The following is a 15114-nucleotide window of genomic DNA, read 5'->3' as shown; positions in this document are numbered from 1 at the left end:
TGGCGCTTGCAACGTCAGGGTTGTGGGTTTGTCTCCCACGGGGGGCCAGTATGAAAATGTATGCACTCACTAACTGTAAGTCGCTCTGGATAAGAGCGTCTGCTAAATTACTAAAAAAACAACCTACAGTACACTCTGGTTCATCACTACACAAAAAATCTACTATCCGCTTCCCCTATCTCAAGAGGGATGGGTTTTATAGTCTAATGAGCTGATGGCAATAATGGACTGTATGATTTCTCACCCCTACGTCTTCTCCAAGGCCTCCATCTCCACAGGGTGTTGCAATGCTGACGGTGATGATGTGATTACTGACAGGGTTGGCAGCTATACCACTGTGGATGGAGTTGTAATATTCTCTCTCTCTACCTCCTGAAGGAGAGACAGGCTGGGGATGAGATCAGTGGTGTAATCATTAGTCCAAACAGTTGCAACTAAAATGACAGGTTCTATTGGACAAATTCAAGTAGGTCCCTCCCCATTCAGTTTGCTTCTGTTTAAGAAACGTTTTGCAACAGAATCGGCGTAATGATACACCACAGAGGGAAGCTGGTCTGGTTGAGTCTATTCTCTCCTCTGTACAAGGACAAGGTCATAACTTTCCTGTTCTTCGCAGTGCACACCACTGAACAGCTCGAGCTTTAGAGCAATGAACCATTTGTTCGGATGGAGAAGGCTTGCCAGACTGATGTTCATGCTGCTATATTTTGTCATTGATGGTATGTTTATTTTGTTGTTACTGATTTGCTGCACTAACTAAAAGTGTATGTGGGAGATGATAGGTAAGTAGCCTAAACATTATCTATTTTTGCATGTTTGCTGTGTCTCCTGACAAGGGAGCCTAGACTAGCAGTCATAGTGCGTGTAGCACAGACCGAATACGACTTTCCCTAACTGCATTCCCAACCCGCTCTCCCCCCAGTGTGTAGCCAATCGCTAAGACTCATTTTAAAATAACATTCCTCTCATATCCTCCTGTATCCTGTCAATAGACAAATATTTACAGTAAAGGATAGATAATGACAGAGAGTAGATTCTAAAACAGAGCTCTTTCATGCGAAGAAAGAGGCGTAGGCTATAAAAGTTTGCAATCTATACAGCAACTACATAGAATGCCAATACTTTGATTCATATATTAACTTATATGAAAGATTAATAATATTTTGGAAACAACAGGCTGACAACCTTTTATAATTATCTGAGACAGACTGTATCAAGTAATTTGAAACTCATTTGCCTTTCTATTTGGATTTTTGCAAACTGACAGAGCTTACGGGCTCATTGTGTTTAGGCTCACAGTGCCTAAACACTATGGATGTGATAAAACATGCACCTTTATGGTGTTGGGACCTGGGAATTCCCTCAACCATGTTGAATAATTGAAGGACAATGGACATGGCTTCATCCCCAAAATGAAGAAATCCTTTCATGGATATCAATATCTAAAAGTCATTAGGTAAAATTAACATTCAAACTCAGTGGTATTTAAGCTACATTCGAATGGGACGTTAGATTGTTCCCCTATAAACAGGAAATGTTGGTGGTTTCCTGTGATTATGTGTCACTGGTCAGCCCATCACAAGTGTGATGTTCCTCTGGTCATGCTGCTCTGTGTCTCAATATTAATTTAATCGTGTGGGACAACAAAGCTGGGTTTGTTAGGGTGTAAGTGTCTCGCTTGAACGTCTTAACTGAGAATGAAGACATTCAAGAGCAATCATACTGTCATGGTTCATGTGGGGTCAAATGACATTATGAAGGGCAGCTCAGAACAGCTGAATATGGATTTTAAAGAACTGATTGGGTTTCTACTTGACACCAACAAACGCCCCATAATATCTGGCCCTCTGCCCTCCCTAAATCGTGGCATGAACGGTTCAGCAGACTTTTAGCCCTCCATAACTGGCTACGAGACTATTGCATCTCTGTGGGTGTAACATTTATTGACAATTTTGATACCTTCTGGAAAGAAAGCTCGTATTATAAGGAGGATGGGATCCACCTAAATCATTTGGGTTCCTGGATCCTTTCACAGCATTAGAAGGCACGTTGAGACAATGACTTATCAATGACTCAAGTCCAGCTCATTTAATCCCTACCACTGTGTCGCTGAGTTGTCATAATGCTTCAGCAAATGTACATCATCCTAGGGGCGTTAGAAGACACAATGAAATTACCTAATTTATGTCCCTCTTACTGCCCGGAATGCCTCTGCTGATCTTACAGCTATTGTATGCAGTAATCATATGCTTATGAACCAGAGTAATACTGTTAGCACTGAGGTGGTGTGCCCTAGTAGGAAGTCCACTGTGTGCAGCTCACCCTGCACTAATAAAAATAACCTGAGTATGTCTACCTCTGCTAAGCTTCCCAGTAAAACAAGAAAAATAATCAAGCATCCCAGAAAAGGTTTAAAAATAGCCCACGTTAACATATGTACCTTAAGAAACAAGGTCCATGAAATCAATAATTTGTTAGTAACAGATGACGTTCATATTCTGACAATCTCTGAAACTCACTTAGATAATACATTGGATGATACAGTGGTAGCAATACAAGGTTATAACATTTACAGAAAATACAGAAATGCCAACGGGGGCGATGTTGCAGTGAATATTCAGAACTACATTCCTGTAAAGCTTAGAGAGGATCTCATGTTAAATACTGTTGAAGTAATATGGCTACAGGTTCACCTGCCTCACCTAAAGCCCATTCTGGTGGGAAGCTTCTATAGACCACCAAGTGCTAACAGTCAGTATCTGGATAACATGTGTGAAATGCTTGATAATGTACAGTATGTGATATCAATAGAGAAGTATACTTTCTGGGTGATTTAAATACTGACTGGCTTTCATCAGGCTGCCTACTCTTGAGAAAGCTTCAAACTGTAACTAGTGCCAGCAACCTGGTTCAGGTTATCAATCAACCTACCAGGGTAGTTACAAACAGTACAGGAATGAAATCATCAACATGTATTGATCATATCTTTACTAATGCAAAAAAATAATAATTGAAAGCAGTATCCAGATCCATCGGATGTAGTGATCACAATATAGTAGCCATATCTACGAAAACCAAAGTTTGAAAGGCTGGGCCTAATATTGTGTACAATAGGTCATATAATATGTTTTGTAGTGATTCCTATGTTGTTAATGTGAAGAATATTTGTTTGTCCGTGGTGTGTAATGACGAGCAACCAGACGCTGCACTTGACACATTTATGAAAATGCTTATCCCATTTACTAATAAGCGTGCACCCATTACGAAAATGACTGTAAAAACTGTTAAATCCCCATGGATTGATGAGTAATTGAAAAATTGTATGGTTGCTGGCATGTCATGCCTAAATTTGCTAATGAGCAAATGAGATGGCAAATAGGTCTGGCTGTACAACCGATTGGAAAACATACTGCAAATTGAGAAATCATGTGACTAAACTGAATAAAAATAATTAAGAAACTACAATATGAAACAAAGACAAATGACATAAAGAATGATAGTAAAAAGCTTTGGAGCACCTTAAATACAATTTTGGCCAAAAAGGCAAACTCTGCTCCATCATTCATTGAATCAGATGGCTCATTCATCACAAAACCAACTAATATTGCCAACTACTTTAATTATTTTTTAATTGGCAAGATTAGCAAATGTAGGCATGACATTCCAGCAACAAGCGCTGACACTACATATCCAAGTATATCTGACCAAATTATGAACGACAAGCATTGTAATTTTGAATTCCATAAAGTAAGTGTGAAAGAGGTGAAACGTTTTATTATTGTCGATCAACAATGACAAGCCACCGGGGTCTGACAACTTGGATGGAAAATTACTGAGGATAATAGCGGACGATATTGCCACTCCTATTAGCCAAATATTAAATTTAAGCCTACTAGAAAGAGTGCGCCCTCAGGCCTGGAGGGAAGCAAAAGTTATTCCCCTGCCTAAGAATAGTAAAGCCCCCTTAACTGGCTCAAATAGCCAACCAATCAGCCTGTTATCAACCCTTAGTCAACTTTGACCAGATAAAATGCTATTTTACAGTAAACAAATTGACAACAGACTTTCAGCACGCTTACAGGTAAGGACATTCATCAAGCACAGCACTTACACAAATGACTGATGATTGGCTGAGAGAAATTGATGATAAAAAGATTGTGGGGGCTGTTTTGTTAGACCTTAATGCGGCTTTTGACATTATCGATCACAGTCTGTTGCTGGAAAACTGATGTGTTATGGCTTTACACCCCCTGCTATATTGTGGATAAAGAGTTACCTGTCTAACAGGACACAGAGGGTGTTCTTTAATGGAAGCCTCTCTAACAAAATCCAGGTAGAATCAGGAATTCCCCAGGGCAGCTGTCTAGGCCCCTTACTTTTTTCAATCTTTACTAATGACATGCCACTGGCTTTGAGTAAAGCCAGTGTGTCTATGTATGCGGATGACTCAACAGTATACACGTCAGCTACCACAGCGACTGAAATGACAGCAACACTTAACAAAGAGCTGCGGTTAGTTTCAGAATGGGCGGCAAGGAATAAGTTAGCACTAAATATTTTAAAAACTAAAATCATTGTATTTGGGACAAATCATTCACTAAACCTCAACTAAATCTTGTAATGATTAATTTGGAAATTGAGCAAGTTGAGGAGACTAAATTGCTTGGAGTAACCCTGGATTGTAAACTGTCATAGTCAAAACATGTTGATACAACTGTAGCTAGGATGGAGAGAAGTCTGTCTATAATAAAGCGCTGCTCTGCATTCTTAACAGCACTATCAACAAGGAAGGTCCTACAGGCCTTAGTTTTGTCGCACCTGGACTACTGTTCAGTTGTGTGGTCAGGTGCCACAAAGAGGGACTTAGGAAAATTGCAATTGGCTCAGAACAGGGCAGCACGGCTGGCCCTTGGATGTACACAGAGAGCTAACATTAATAATATGCAAGTCAATCTCTCATGGCTCAAAGTGGAGGAGAGATTGACTTCATCACTACGTGTATTTGTGAGCGGTATTGACATGTTGAATGCACCGAGCTGTCCGTTTGAATTACTGGGGCACAGCTCGAACACCGATGCATACCCCACAAAAAATGCCAACAGAGGTCTCTTCACAGTCCCCAAGTCCAGAACAGACTATGGGAGGCGCACATAACTACATAGAGCCATGACTACATGGAACTCTATTCCACATCAAGTAACTCATGCCAGCAGCAAAATTAGATTTAAAAAATACAGATAAAAATGCACCTTATCGAACAGGGGGGACTGTGAAGCAACACAAACATAGACACATGCATACAAACACAAGATACCATAAGCATTATACACACATGTACACATGGATTTTGTGTTAAAGATATGTGGTAGAGGCCTGAGGGCACACACTTAATATGATGTGGAATCTGTTATGAATGTAATGTAATGTTTTTAAAATGTATAACTGCCTTAATTTTGCTGGACCCCAAGAAGAGGATCTGCTACCTTGGCAGCAGTTAATGGGGATCCATAATAAATACAAATACAAATAAGAGCTACACTAAATCACCAAAAGTATGTGGACACCTGCTCGTCAAACATTTCCTTCCAAAATCATGGGCATTAATATGGAGTTGGTCCCCCCTTTGCCGCTATAACAGCCTCCACTATTGTGGGAAGGCTTTCCACTAGATGTTGGAATATTTCTGCGGGGACTTATTTCCATTTAGTCACAAGAGCAATAGTGAGGTTGGGCACTGATATTGGGCGATTAGGCCTGGCTCGCAGTCGGCGTTCCAATTCATCCCAAAGGTGTTCGGTGGAGTTGAGGTCAGGGCTCTGTGCAGTCCAGTCAAGTTCTTCCACACCGATCTCAACAAATCATTTCTGTATGGACCTCGCTTTGTGCATGGGGGCATTGTCATGTTCAAACAGGAAAGGGCCTTCCCCACACTGTTGCCACAAAGTTGGAAGCACAGAATTGTCTAGAATTTCATTGTATGCTGTAGTTTAAGATGTCCTTTCTCTGGAACTGAGGGGTCTAGCTCCTACCACGAAAAACAGCCACAGACCATTATTCCTCCTCCAACAAACTTTACCGTTGGCACTATGCATTAGGGCAGATAGCGTTCTCCTGGCATCCGCCAAACCCAGATTAGTCCGTCGGACTGCCAGATGGTGAAGCGTGATTCATCATTCCAGAGAACGCGTTTCCACTGCTCCAGAGTCCAATGGCGGCGAGATTTACACCACTCCAGCCGATGCTTGGCATTGCGCATTGTGATCTTAGGCTTGTGTGCGGCTGCTTGGCAATGGAAACCCATTTCATGAAGCTCCCGACGAACAGTTCTTGTGCTGACGTTGCTTCCAGAGGCAGTTTGGAACTCGGCAGTGAGTGTTGCAACCGAGGACACATTTTACATGCACGTGCTTCAGCACTCGGTGGTCCCGTTCTGTGAGCTTGTGTGGCCTACCACTTCACAGCTGAGCCGTTGTTGCTCCTAGATGTTTCCACTTCACAATAACAGCACTTACAGTTAACCGGGCCAGCTCTAGCAGGGCAAAATTTGACGAAATGACTTGTTGGAAAGGTGGCACCCTAGGACAGTGCCACGTTGAAAGTTACTGTGCTCTTCAGCAAGGCCATTTTACTACCAATGTTTGTCTATGGAGATTGCATGGCTGTGTGCTCGATTTTATACAGCTGTCAGCAACGAGTGTGGCTGAAATAGCCGAATCCACTAATTTGAAGGGGTGTCCACCTACTTTTGTATATATATTTACATTTACATTTTAGTCATTTAGCAGACGCTCTTATCCAGAGCGACTTACAGGAGCAATTAGGGTTAAGTGCCTTGCTCAAGGGCACATTTACGTCATTTAGCAGACGCTCTTAACCAGAGCGACTCACAAATTGGTGCGTTCACCCTATAGCCAGTGGGATAACCACTTTACAATTTTTTTTTGGGGGGGGGGGGGGTAGAAGGATTACTTTATCCTATCCCAGGTATTCCTTAAAGAGGTGGGGTTTCAAATGTCTCCGGAAGGTGGTGAGTGACTCCGCTGTCCTGGCGTCGTGAGGGAGCTTGTTCCACCATTGGGGTGCCAGAGCAGCGAACAGTTTTGACTGGGCTGAGCGGGAACTATGCTTCCGCAGAGGAAGGGGAGCCAGCAGGCCAGAGGTGGATGAACGCAATGCCCTCGTTTGGGAGTAGGGACTGATCAGAGCCCGAAGGTACAGAGGTGCCGTTCCCCTCACTGCTCCATAGGCAAGCACCATGGTCTTGTAGCGGATGCGAGCTTCAACTGGAAGCCAGTGGAGTGTGCGGAGGAGGGGGGTGACGTGAGAGAACTTGGGAAGGTTGAACACCAGACGGGCTGCGGCATTCTGGATGAGTTGTAGGGGTTTAATGGCACAGGCAGGGAGGCCAGCCAACAGCGAGTTGCAGTAGTCCAGACGGGAGATGACAAGTGCCTGGATTAGGACCTGTGCCGCTTCCTGTGTAAGGCAGGGTCGTACTCTCCGAATGTTGTAGAGCATGAACCTGCAGGAGCGGGTCACCGCCTTGATGTTGGCGGAGAACGACAGGGTGTTGTCCAGGGTCACGCCTAGGCTCTTCGCACTCTGGGAGGAGGACACAGCGGAGTTGTCAACCGTGATGGCGAGATCATGGAACGGGCAGTCCTTCCCCGGGAGGAAGAGCAGCTCCATCTTGCCAGGGTTCAGCTTGAGGTGGTGATCCGTCATCCATACTGATATGTCTGCCAGACATGCAGAGATGCGATTCGCCACCTGGTTATATAGTGTAATTAGTGGCCTACTTGTTTGGTAGCCTAATTAAAGTTGGAAATTCATTCATTGCAGATTATAAAATATATGTTTGGTGCAAGGCCGTGTATTCATGGATGCCAAGGGAAGACAATCTTCCCCAAAAGAATAACCAAAAAAAGAAACAAAATAATGTACGCCTGTCTTTGTCCTCCGGTGGCTAGCTAGCTAGCTAAAATCATCCCTTTCCTAAATTAGCCATGGATGGAGATAGGGATTAGGACTTGTGGTTTAACTTAGCCTAATTCTCAGTACTGGCCAATGATTATAACAGTGATTCTGATCCAACCATTAATTCATACATTGTGCTCCTGGCCTGAGAGGATGGAAGTTCAACATGTAGCTAGCTAGATGTAGTAGGCCTATAGACTAACGTTAACTAGCTGGCCTGGCTCATCATTGCCAATGAAAGTTAGTTAGGCTAGCCAGCAAGCATTTTAGCCAGGCAGCCTAGAACAACAAAAACTAAAAGTGTCTAGCCTACTGTATGACAAAGTCATAGACCGTTTCCAACATGAAAGAGGAGGATGGCATTGGCGTTTCTCTACAAGTAGGGTGCTTCAACATGTTTTTTCTACCAGCATGAAAGCACGCACACACACAGAAATCCGTACCATGGACAGCCACATCATATTTAGCTTACGTTGATTGGACTAAATAGTTTTTTTTATATTTTAGTTGTCACTATACTAGATTAAGAATAGGTGATTAGATGATTTTGAAATGTTGAAGTTGAAATGGTGCTGGAATAGCGGATGCATTGCCTGTTTTCTTTGGGACTTGTGGTAACTCTCTGTGGTTCTAAATCAATAGTTGTTTAGTAGTCCGAAAAGGTCGGAAACATTAACTTGCTTGACCTTGTTACATGCAATATGTTTTGTGAGCAAGAACACGGAGCAGACACTTGATAGTTCGTGGAGAGACATTTTTATGTGGATGATGGGCTCAAGTCTCTGCCCACATACACAGAGGCCATCGACCTGCTACGGAGAACACAAGCATCGCTCGTGGAGTCAAACCTACAACTGCACAAGATTGCATCAAACAGTGCGACTGTGATGGAGGCAGTTACCCAGAAGACCATGCCAAGAGTGTATAAGATTTAGGCCTCCGAGGAGAAACCACACCCATTCAATGCAGTCTTGGTATATGCTGGGAAATAGCAACAGACACCTTCACCTTCAGGGTATCAGTCAGCAGCAAACCATTCACACGACGTGGAGTCCTGTCAATGGTAAACAGCCTCTTCGACCCTCTCGGCCTGGTGGCGCCAATAACCATACAGGGCAGAGCCATACTGAAGGAACTCTCCTCAGACACTTGTGACTGGGATTCACCACCCCCTGAAGAAAAGCTGAAAGAATGGGAAATATGGAGGGACTCACTACAGGATCTGAAGCAGCTCCATATCCCACACACTTACACTAAGAACTCCCTCCCATACCCCGCCTCGAATTACGTGGAGCAGTGTTGGCAGTAGAAATGGCAGAGCTCATCCTAGACGAAATAGACCTCAAACCAGACATCGTTAACTTCTACTGCGACAGTAAAGTAGTCTTGGGATACATATACAATGAGACTAAACGCTTCTACGTGTCTGTGCACAACAGAGTCCAACGCATCCGTCAATCAACACACCCTAAGCAGCGGCACTACGTGCCCACAGAACACAATCCCACCGACCACGCCTCAAGGTCGGTTCCCGCTTCTCAGCTCACCAGTATGGGACCAGCATTCCTGTACAAACCTAACCAAGCTCACCGCAACCTACAAGAGGGAGATCTAGTGCTTTTAAAAGACAATCAAGTCACCCGCAATGAGTGGCCCATGGCACTGGTCACTTCCACCTTCACCAGCAGTGACAGTAAGGTGCGCAAAGTGGAGCTCAAGATTACTGCTCAGGGGACCACTAAGAAGTTCCTGAGACCCGTCTCAGAGGTCATACTCCTTTTAGCCAAAGAAGACTGAGGGTTTGCTAGTCTTTGAGGTATGTGTGTAGCGTTAATTAATAGTGGCCTCTTTCAGATACCAGATGGGGAGTATTCTGCCTTCTATTCTTTTGGCCAAGCGCCTTCTGATTTGGCGCCATCCAGTGGCTGTTTTATGTAGCCGCAGATAAAGTGTACTATGCTTTGCTACTTCTTTGTTGGTGGTAAAACAGGAAATAGAAAATTATGCAGTTCAGACTCATTGTTGGAAAAGAGCAACTTAATACTGCTGTTTATCTTCTGCATCCTACTTGTTAAGCCTTCGTAAAACATTGCCTGTTAGTACAAATAATTTCTAAGATGTTCATCTTTTAGTATTGTATTTTCTGCAGGTCGTGTTTTAATTCTGAGTTTTTAAGTAAATCGATTACAAGTATTCCCTCGCTAGCCTAGCCTGCTTGTTAAGTGCTGTTTTGCAGCTAGCTTCTCTCTACATGTGATTTCTCTTAACACTTAAGTTAGCATACATGTTATTTAGATACTAATCCTGTTTAGAACCATATTCAAGCAGAATACATACGTTTTCTATGTACAGTGTTGGTCAAGTATTGTATTGTTCACTATGCGACTATGAAACATCAGTTAGACTCCGTTGCATATTTATATTGCCATTAAGTCTGAGCTGCTCCAATAATTTCATTTTTCTGTATTGTTACAGTTTTACACAGTTTCAACTATAAAACTGGAGGTTTATGGAAAGCCTATCCCTGACTCTGGTTCAGTTCTTGATTGGAGTTTGGCTGGCTGTCAAATTATGGTTGCATACACCTTGAGGACAGTACAATAGCTATATACCACATTTAGCTGCTATTTATAAACATTTTATAAACATTGTATATATCAAATAGCTTAACAATGAGGAAAACAAATAGTCGGCTTGAGGATAAATTCACCCACTATTTATTGTTAAACTCAGCGGGTGTTGTCTGGCTAATACCCTACACAAATGGGATGAAATATTCAAGGTAAATTAAATTATATCCAACTTGAGACTCCTCTGGTGTCCTGAAGTCCTCCTTTTTTGTGTGCAATTGTTTTCACCACGGCCCGTAGGTCCAGTTTGCGGTCCCGACTGTTTTCTATAATGAGTATTGCCAACCCAGACAGTCTTTCCTGAGACATTGTGCATTATATGTCCATTGCGCAGCACACAATTTAAAGTTAGTCTTGAATGATGCATGTCAAGATATACCAGAGATAACAAGCTGTTGATATTGCAACCTCATAACTCAAACACCGGTTCACGAGGATGAACGACATCGCAAAATCCTTTTTTGTTCAAGCCCTCAAGAACTGTTGTTGTCTGCTAAAGATGATGATCTGTTTGCATCTGTGAATTTATTGGCTGTCCAGTATCCAGACGACCTGTCCCCAGAGATTCCTTCCTATACAGTTAATCTCTCTCCGTAATGTGTTAAAGCCAGAAATTAAGGAGAATGGGAGGCTCAATTAAAGATGTCACAGAATTGCTGTAATTGAAGCACAACTCCCTTCTGCCCAGTTGCCCTGATGTTGCTACGGCAATCAAGCTGTTTTTACCATCCTTTTTTACCATCCCTGTAACTGTCGCTTCTTCGGAGAGATCGTTTTCTAAACAAAAAAAGGATGGTAAATGCTTAATGCTGGGTTGTTTGGATGACCCATTTGCTGGCTTGCATGCATTGGGTCACTTGGGTTGTTTTTCTTTTAAAGAGAAAGGTTGGGTTGTTAATGCTGGGTTATTGATATACAGTACATACGGAAAGTATTCAGAACACTTCCCTTTTTTCACATTTTGTTACGTTACAGCCTTATTCTAAAATGAATTAAATACAAAAAAATCCTCATCAATCTACAGACAATACCCCATAATGACGAAGCAAAAACAGGTTTTAAGAAATGTTGCTAATTTATTAAAAATAAAAAACAGAACTACCTTATTATTTACAGTGCCTTGCAAAAGTATTCATCCTCCTTGGCGTTATTCCTATTTTGTTGCATTACAACCTGTAATTTAAATTGATTTTTATTTGGATTTCATGTAATGGACATACACAAAATAGTCAAAATTGGTGAAGTGAAATGAAAAAAATAACTTGTTTCAAAATATTCTACAAAATAAATAACAGAAAAGTGGTGCGTACATACGTATTTACCTCCTTTGTTATGAAACCCCTAAATAAGATCTGATGCAACCAATTACCTTCAGAAGTCACATAATTAGTTAAATAAAGTCCACCTGTGTGCAATCTAAGTGTCAAATGATCTGTCACATGATCTCAGTATATATACACCATTCTGAAAGGCCCCAGAGTCTGCAACACCACTAAGCAAGGGGCACCACCAAGCAAGCGGCACCATGAAGACCAAGGCACCAAACAGGTCAGAGACAAAGTTGTGGAGAAGCACAGATCAGGGTTGGGTTATAAAAAAATATCCTGAACCTTTAACATCCCACGGAGCACCATTAAATCCATTATTCAAAAATTGAAAAATATGGCATCACAACAAACCTGCCAAGAGAGGGCCGCCCACCAAAACTCACGAACCAGGCAAGGAGGGCATTAATCAGAGAGGCAACAAAGAAACCAAAGATAACCCTGAAGGAGCTGCAATGCTCCACAGCGGAGATTGGAGTATTTGTCCATAGGACCACTTTAAGCCGTACACTCCACAGAGCTGGGCTTTTTGGAATAGTGGCCAGAAAAAAAGCCATTGCTTAAACAAATAAGCAAACACGTTTGGTGTTCGCCAAAGGCATGTGGGAGACTCCCCAAACAAATGGAAGAAGGTACTCTGGTCAGATTAGACTAAAATTGAGCTTGTGTCTGTCTGGCGCAAACCCAACATCTCTCATCACCCAAAGAATACCATCTCCACAGTGAAGCATGGTGGTGGCAGCATCATGCTGTGGGGATGTTTTTCATCGGCAGGGACTGGGAAACTGGTCAGAATTGAAGGAATGATGGATGGCGCTAAATACAGGGAAATTCTTGAGGGAAACCTGTTTCAGTCTTCCAGAGATTTGAGACTGAGACAGAGGTTCACCTTCCAGCAGGACAATGACCCTAAGCATACTGCTAAAGCAACACTCGAGTGGTTTAAGGGGAAACATTGAAATGTCTTGGAATGGCCTAGTCAAAGCCCAGACCTCAATCCAATTGAGAATCTGTGGTATGACTTAAAGATTGCTGTACACCAGAGGAACCCATCCAACTTGAAGGAGCTGGAGCAGTTTTGCCTTGAAGTATGGCCAAAAATCCAAGTGGCTAGATGTGCCAAGCTTATAGAGACATACCCCAAGAGATTTGCAGCTGTAATTGCTGTAAAATGTGGCTCTACAAAGTATTGACTTTGGGGGTGTGAATAGTTATGCACGCTCAAGTCTTATTTCTTGATTGTTTCAAAATAAAAAATATTTTGCATCTTCAAAGTGGTAGGCATGTTGTGTAAATCAAATAATACAAACCCCCCAAAAATCCATTTTAATTCCAGGTTGTAAGGCAACAAAATAGGAAAAATGCAGAGGGGGGTGAATACTTTCGCAAGCCACTACAGTTGAAGTCGGAAGTTTACATAAACCTTAGCCAAATACATTTAAACTCAGTTTTTCACAATTCCTGACATTTAATCCTAGTAAAAATTCCCTGTCTTAGGTCAGTTAGGATCACCACTTTATTTCAAGAATGTGAAATGTCAGAATAATAGTAGAGAGAATGATTTATTTCAGCTTTTATTTCTTTCATCACATTCCCAGTGGGTCAGAAGTTTACATACACTCAATTAGTATTTGGAAGCGTTGCCTTTAAATTGTTTAAAGTTGGGTCAAACATTTCAGGTAGCCTTCCACAAGCTTCCCACAATAAGTTGTTTGAATTTTGGCCCATTCCTCCTGAGAGATCTGGTGTAACTGAGTCAGGTTTGTAGGCCTCCATGCTCGCACACGCCTTTTTAGTTCAACCCACACATTTTCTATAAGATTGAGGTCAGGGCTTTGTGATGGCCACTCCAATACCTTGACTTTGTTGTTTTTAAGCCATTTTAGCTTAAGTCAACTTAGTGTATGTAAACTTCTGACCCACTGGAATTGTGATACAGTGAATTATAAGTGAAATAATCTGTCTGTAAACAATTGTTGGAAAAATTACTTGTGTCATGCACAAAGTACTAACCGACTTGCCGAAACTATAGTTTGTTAACAAGAAATTTGTGGAGTGGTTGAAAAAATAGTTTTAATGACTCCGACCTAAGTGTATGTAAACTTCCGACATCAACTGTAGGTATTCAGACCCTTTGCTATGAAACAAGATTCTCTGGTCTGATGAAACTAAGATTGAACTCTTTGGCCTGAATGCCAAACGTCGCATCTGGAGGAAACCTGACATCATCCCTGCGGTGCATCATCATGCTGTGGGGATGTTTTTCAGCGGCAGGGACTGGGAGACTAGTCGGGATCGAGGGAAAGATTAATGGAGCAAAGTACAGAGAGATCATTGATGAAAACCTGCTCCAGAGCACTCAGGACCTCAGACTGGGTGAAGGTTCACCTTCCAATAGGACAACGACCCTACGCACAATGCCAAGACAACACAGGAGTGGCTTCGGGACAAGTCTCTGAATGTTCTTGAGTGGCCCAGCCAGAGCACGGATTTGCACCCGATCGACCATCTCTGGAGACCTGAAAATAGCTGTGCAGCGACGCTCCCCATCCAACCTGACAGAGCTTGAGAGGATCTGCAGAGAAAAATGGGAGAAACACAAATACAGGTGTGCCAAGCTTGTAGCGTCATACCCAAGAAGACTCATGGCTGTAATCAATGCCAAAGGTGCTTCAACAAACTACTGTGTAAAGTGTCTGAAAACTAGACATTTTTAATACATTTGCAGAAATTTGAAAACCTGTTTTTGCTTTGTCATTATGGGGTATTGTGTGTAGATTGATAAGGGGAAAAAACAATTTAATCAATTTTAGAATAAGGCTGTAACGTAACAAAATGTGGAAAAAGTCAAGGGGTCTGATACTTTCCGAATCTTGTTCCAAGATGGCATAGCAGTGCGGTCGTGTTCTCTTGTGTGTCCATGTAAATAGCCTGTATTTATTTTTATTTTACGTATATATTTCCCTATCACACTTTTCATCCTTCTACTAAATATACTTTCCTGCAACCCGCCTCACTCAATGTGGAACGGATTCTATTATTTACTCACCTTTATCTAGAACCTCCAGTTGAAACTAGCCAGCCAGCTAACTAGCTACTTGCTATTAGTCACCGCTAGCGGTTTTCACCCAGAAAATCGGATTTTCTGCCGGAATAACTGAATCACTGGACCTTAACACCGG

At 42.2% G+C, this 15114-nt stretch overlaps 1 protein-coding gene across 1 annotated transcript in view; it reads left to right on the top strand.

The window, feature by feature from the left end:
• The first annotated feature begins 558 nt into the window (after positions 1 to 558).
• Positions 559 to 15114, top strand: part of LOC311112391 (SLAM family member 5-like) — a 57681-nt gene continuing 43125 nt past the window's right edge. Inside the window, exon 1 of the mRNA XM_084155499.1 lies at positions 559 to 719. Coding sequence (XP_084011625.1) covers positions 650 to 719 — 70 coding nt within the window. The 5' untranslated portion in view covers positions 559 to 649. The remainder of the gene's footprint in view (positions 720 to 15114) is intronic.

This window comes from Coregonus lavaretus, assembly GCF_964263955.1.
Source record: "Coregonus lavaretus genome assembly, chromosome: 38".
NCBI classification, from domain to species: Eukaryota; Metazoa; Chordata; class Actinopteri; order Salmoniformes; family Salmonidae; genus Coregonus; species Coregonus lavaretus.
This window is presented reverse-complemented; position numbering and strand designations above follow the sequence as displayed.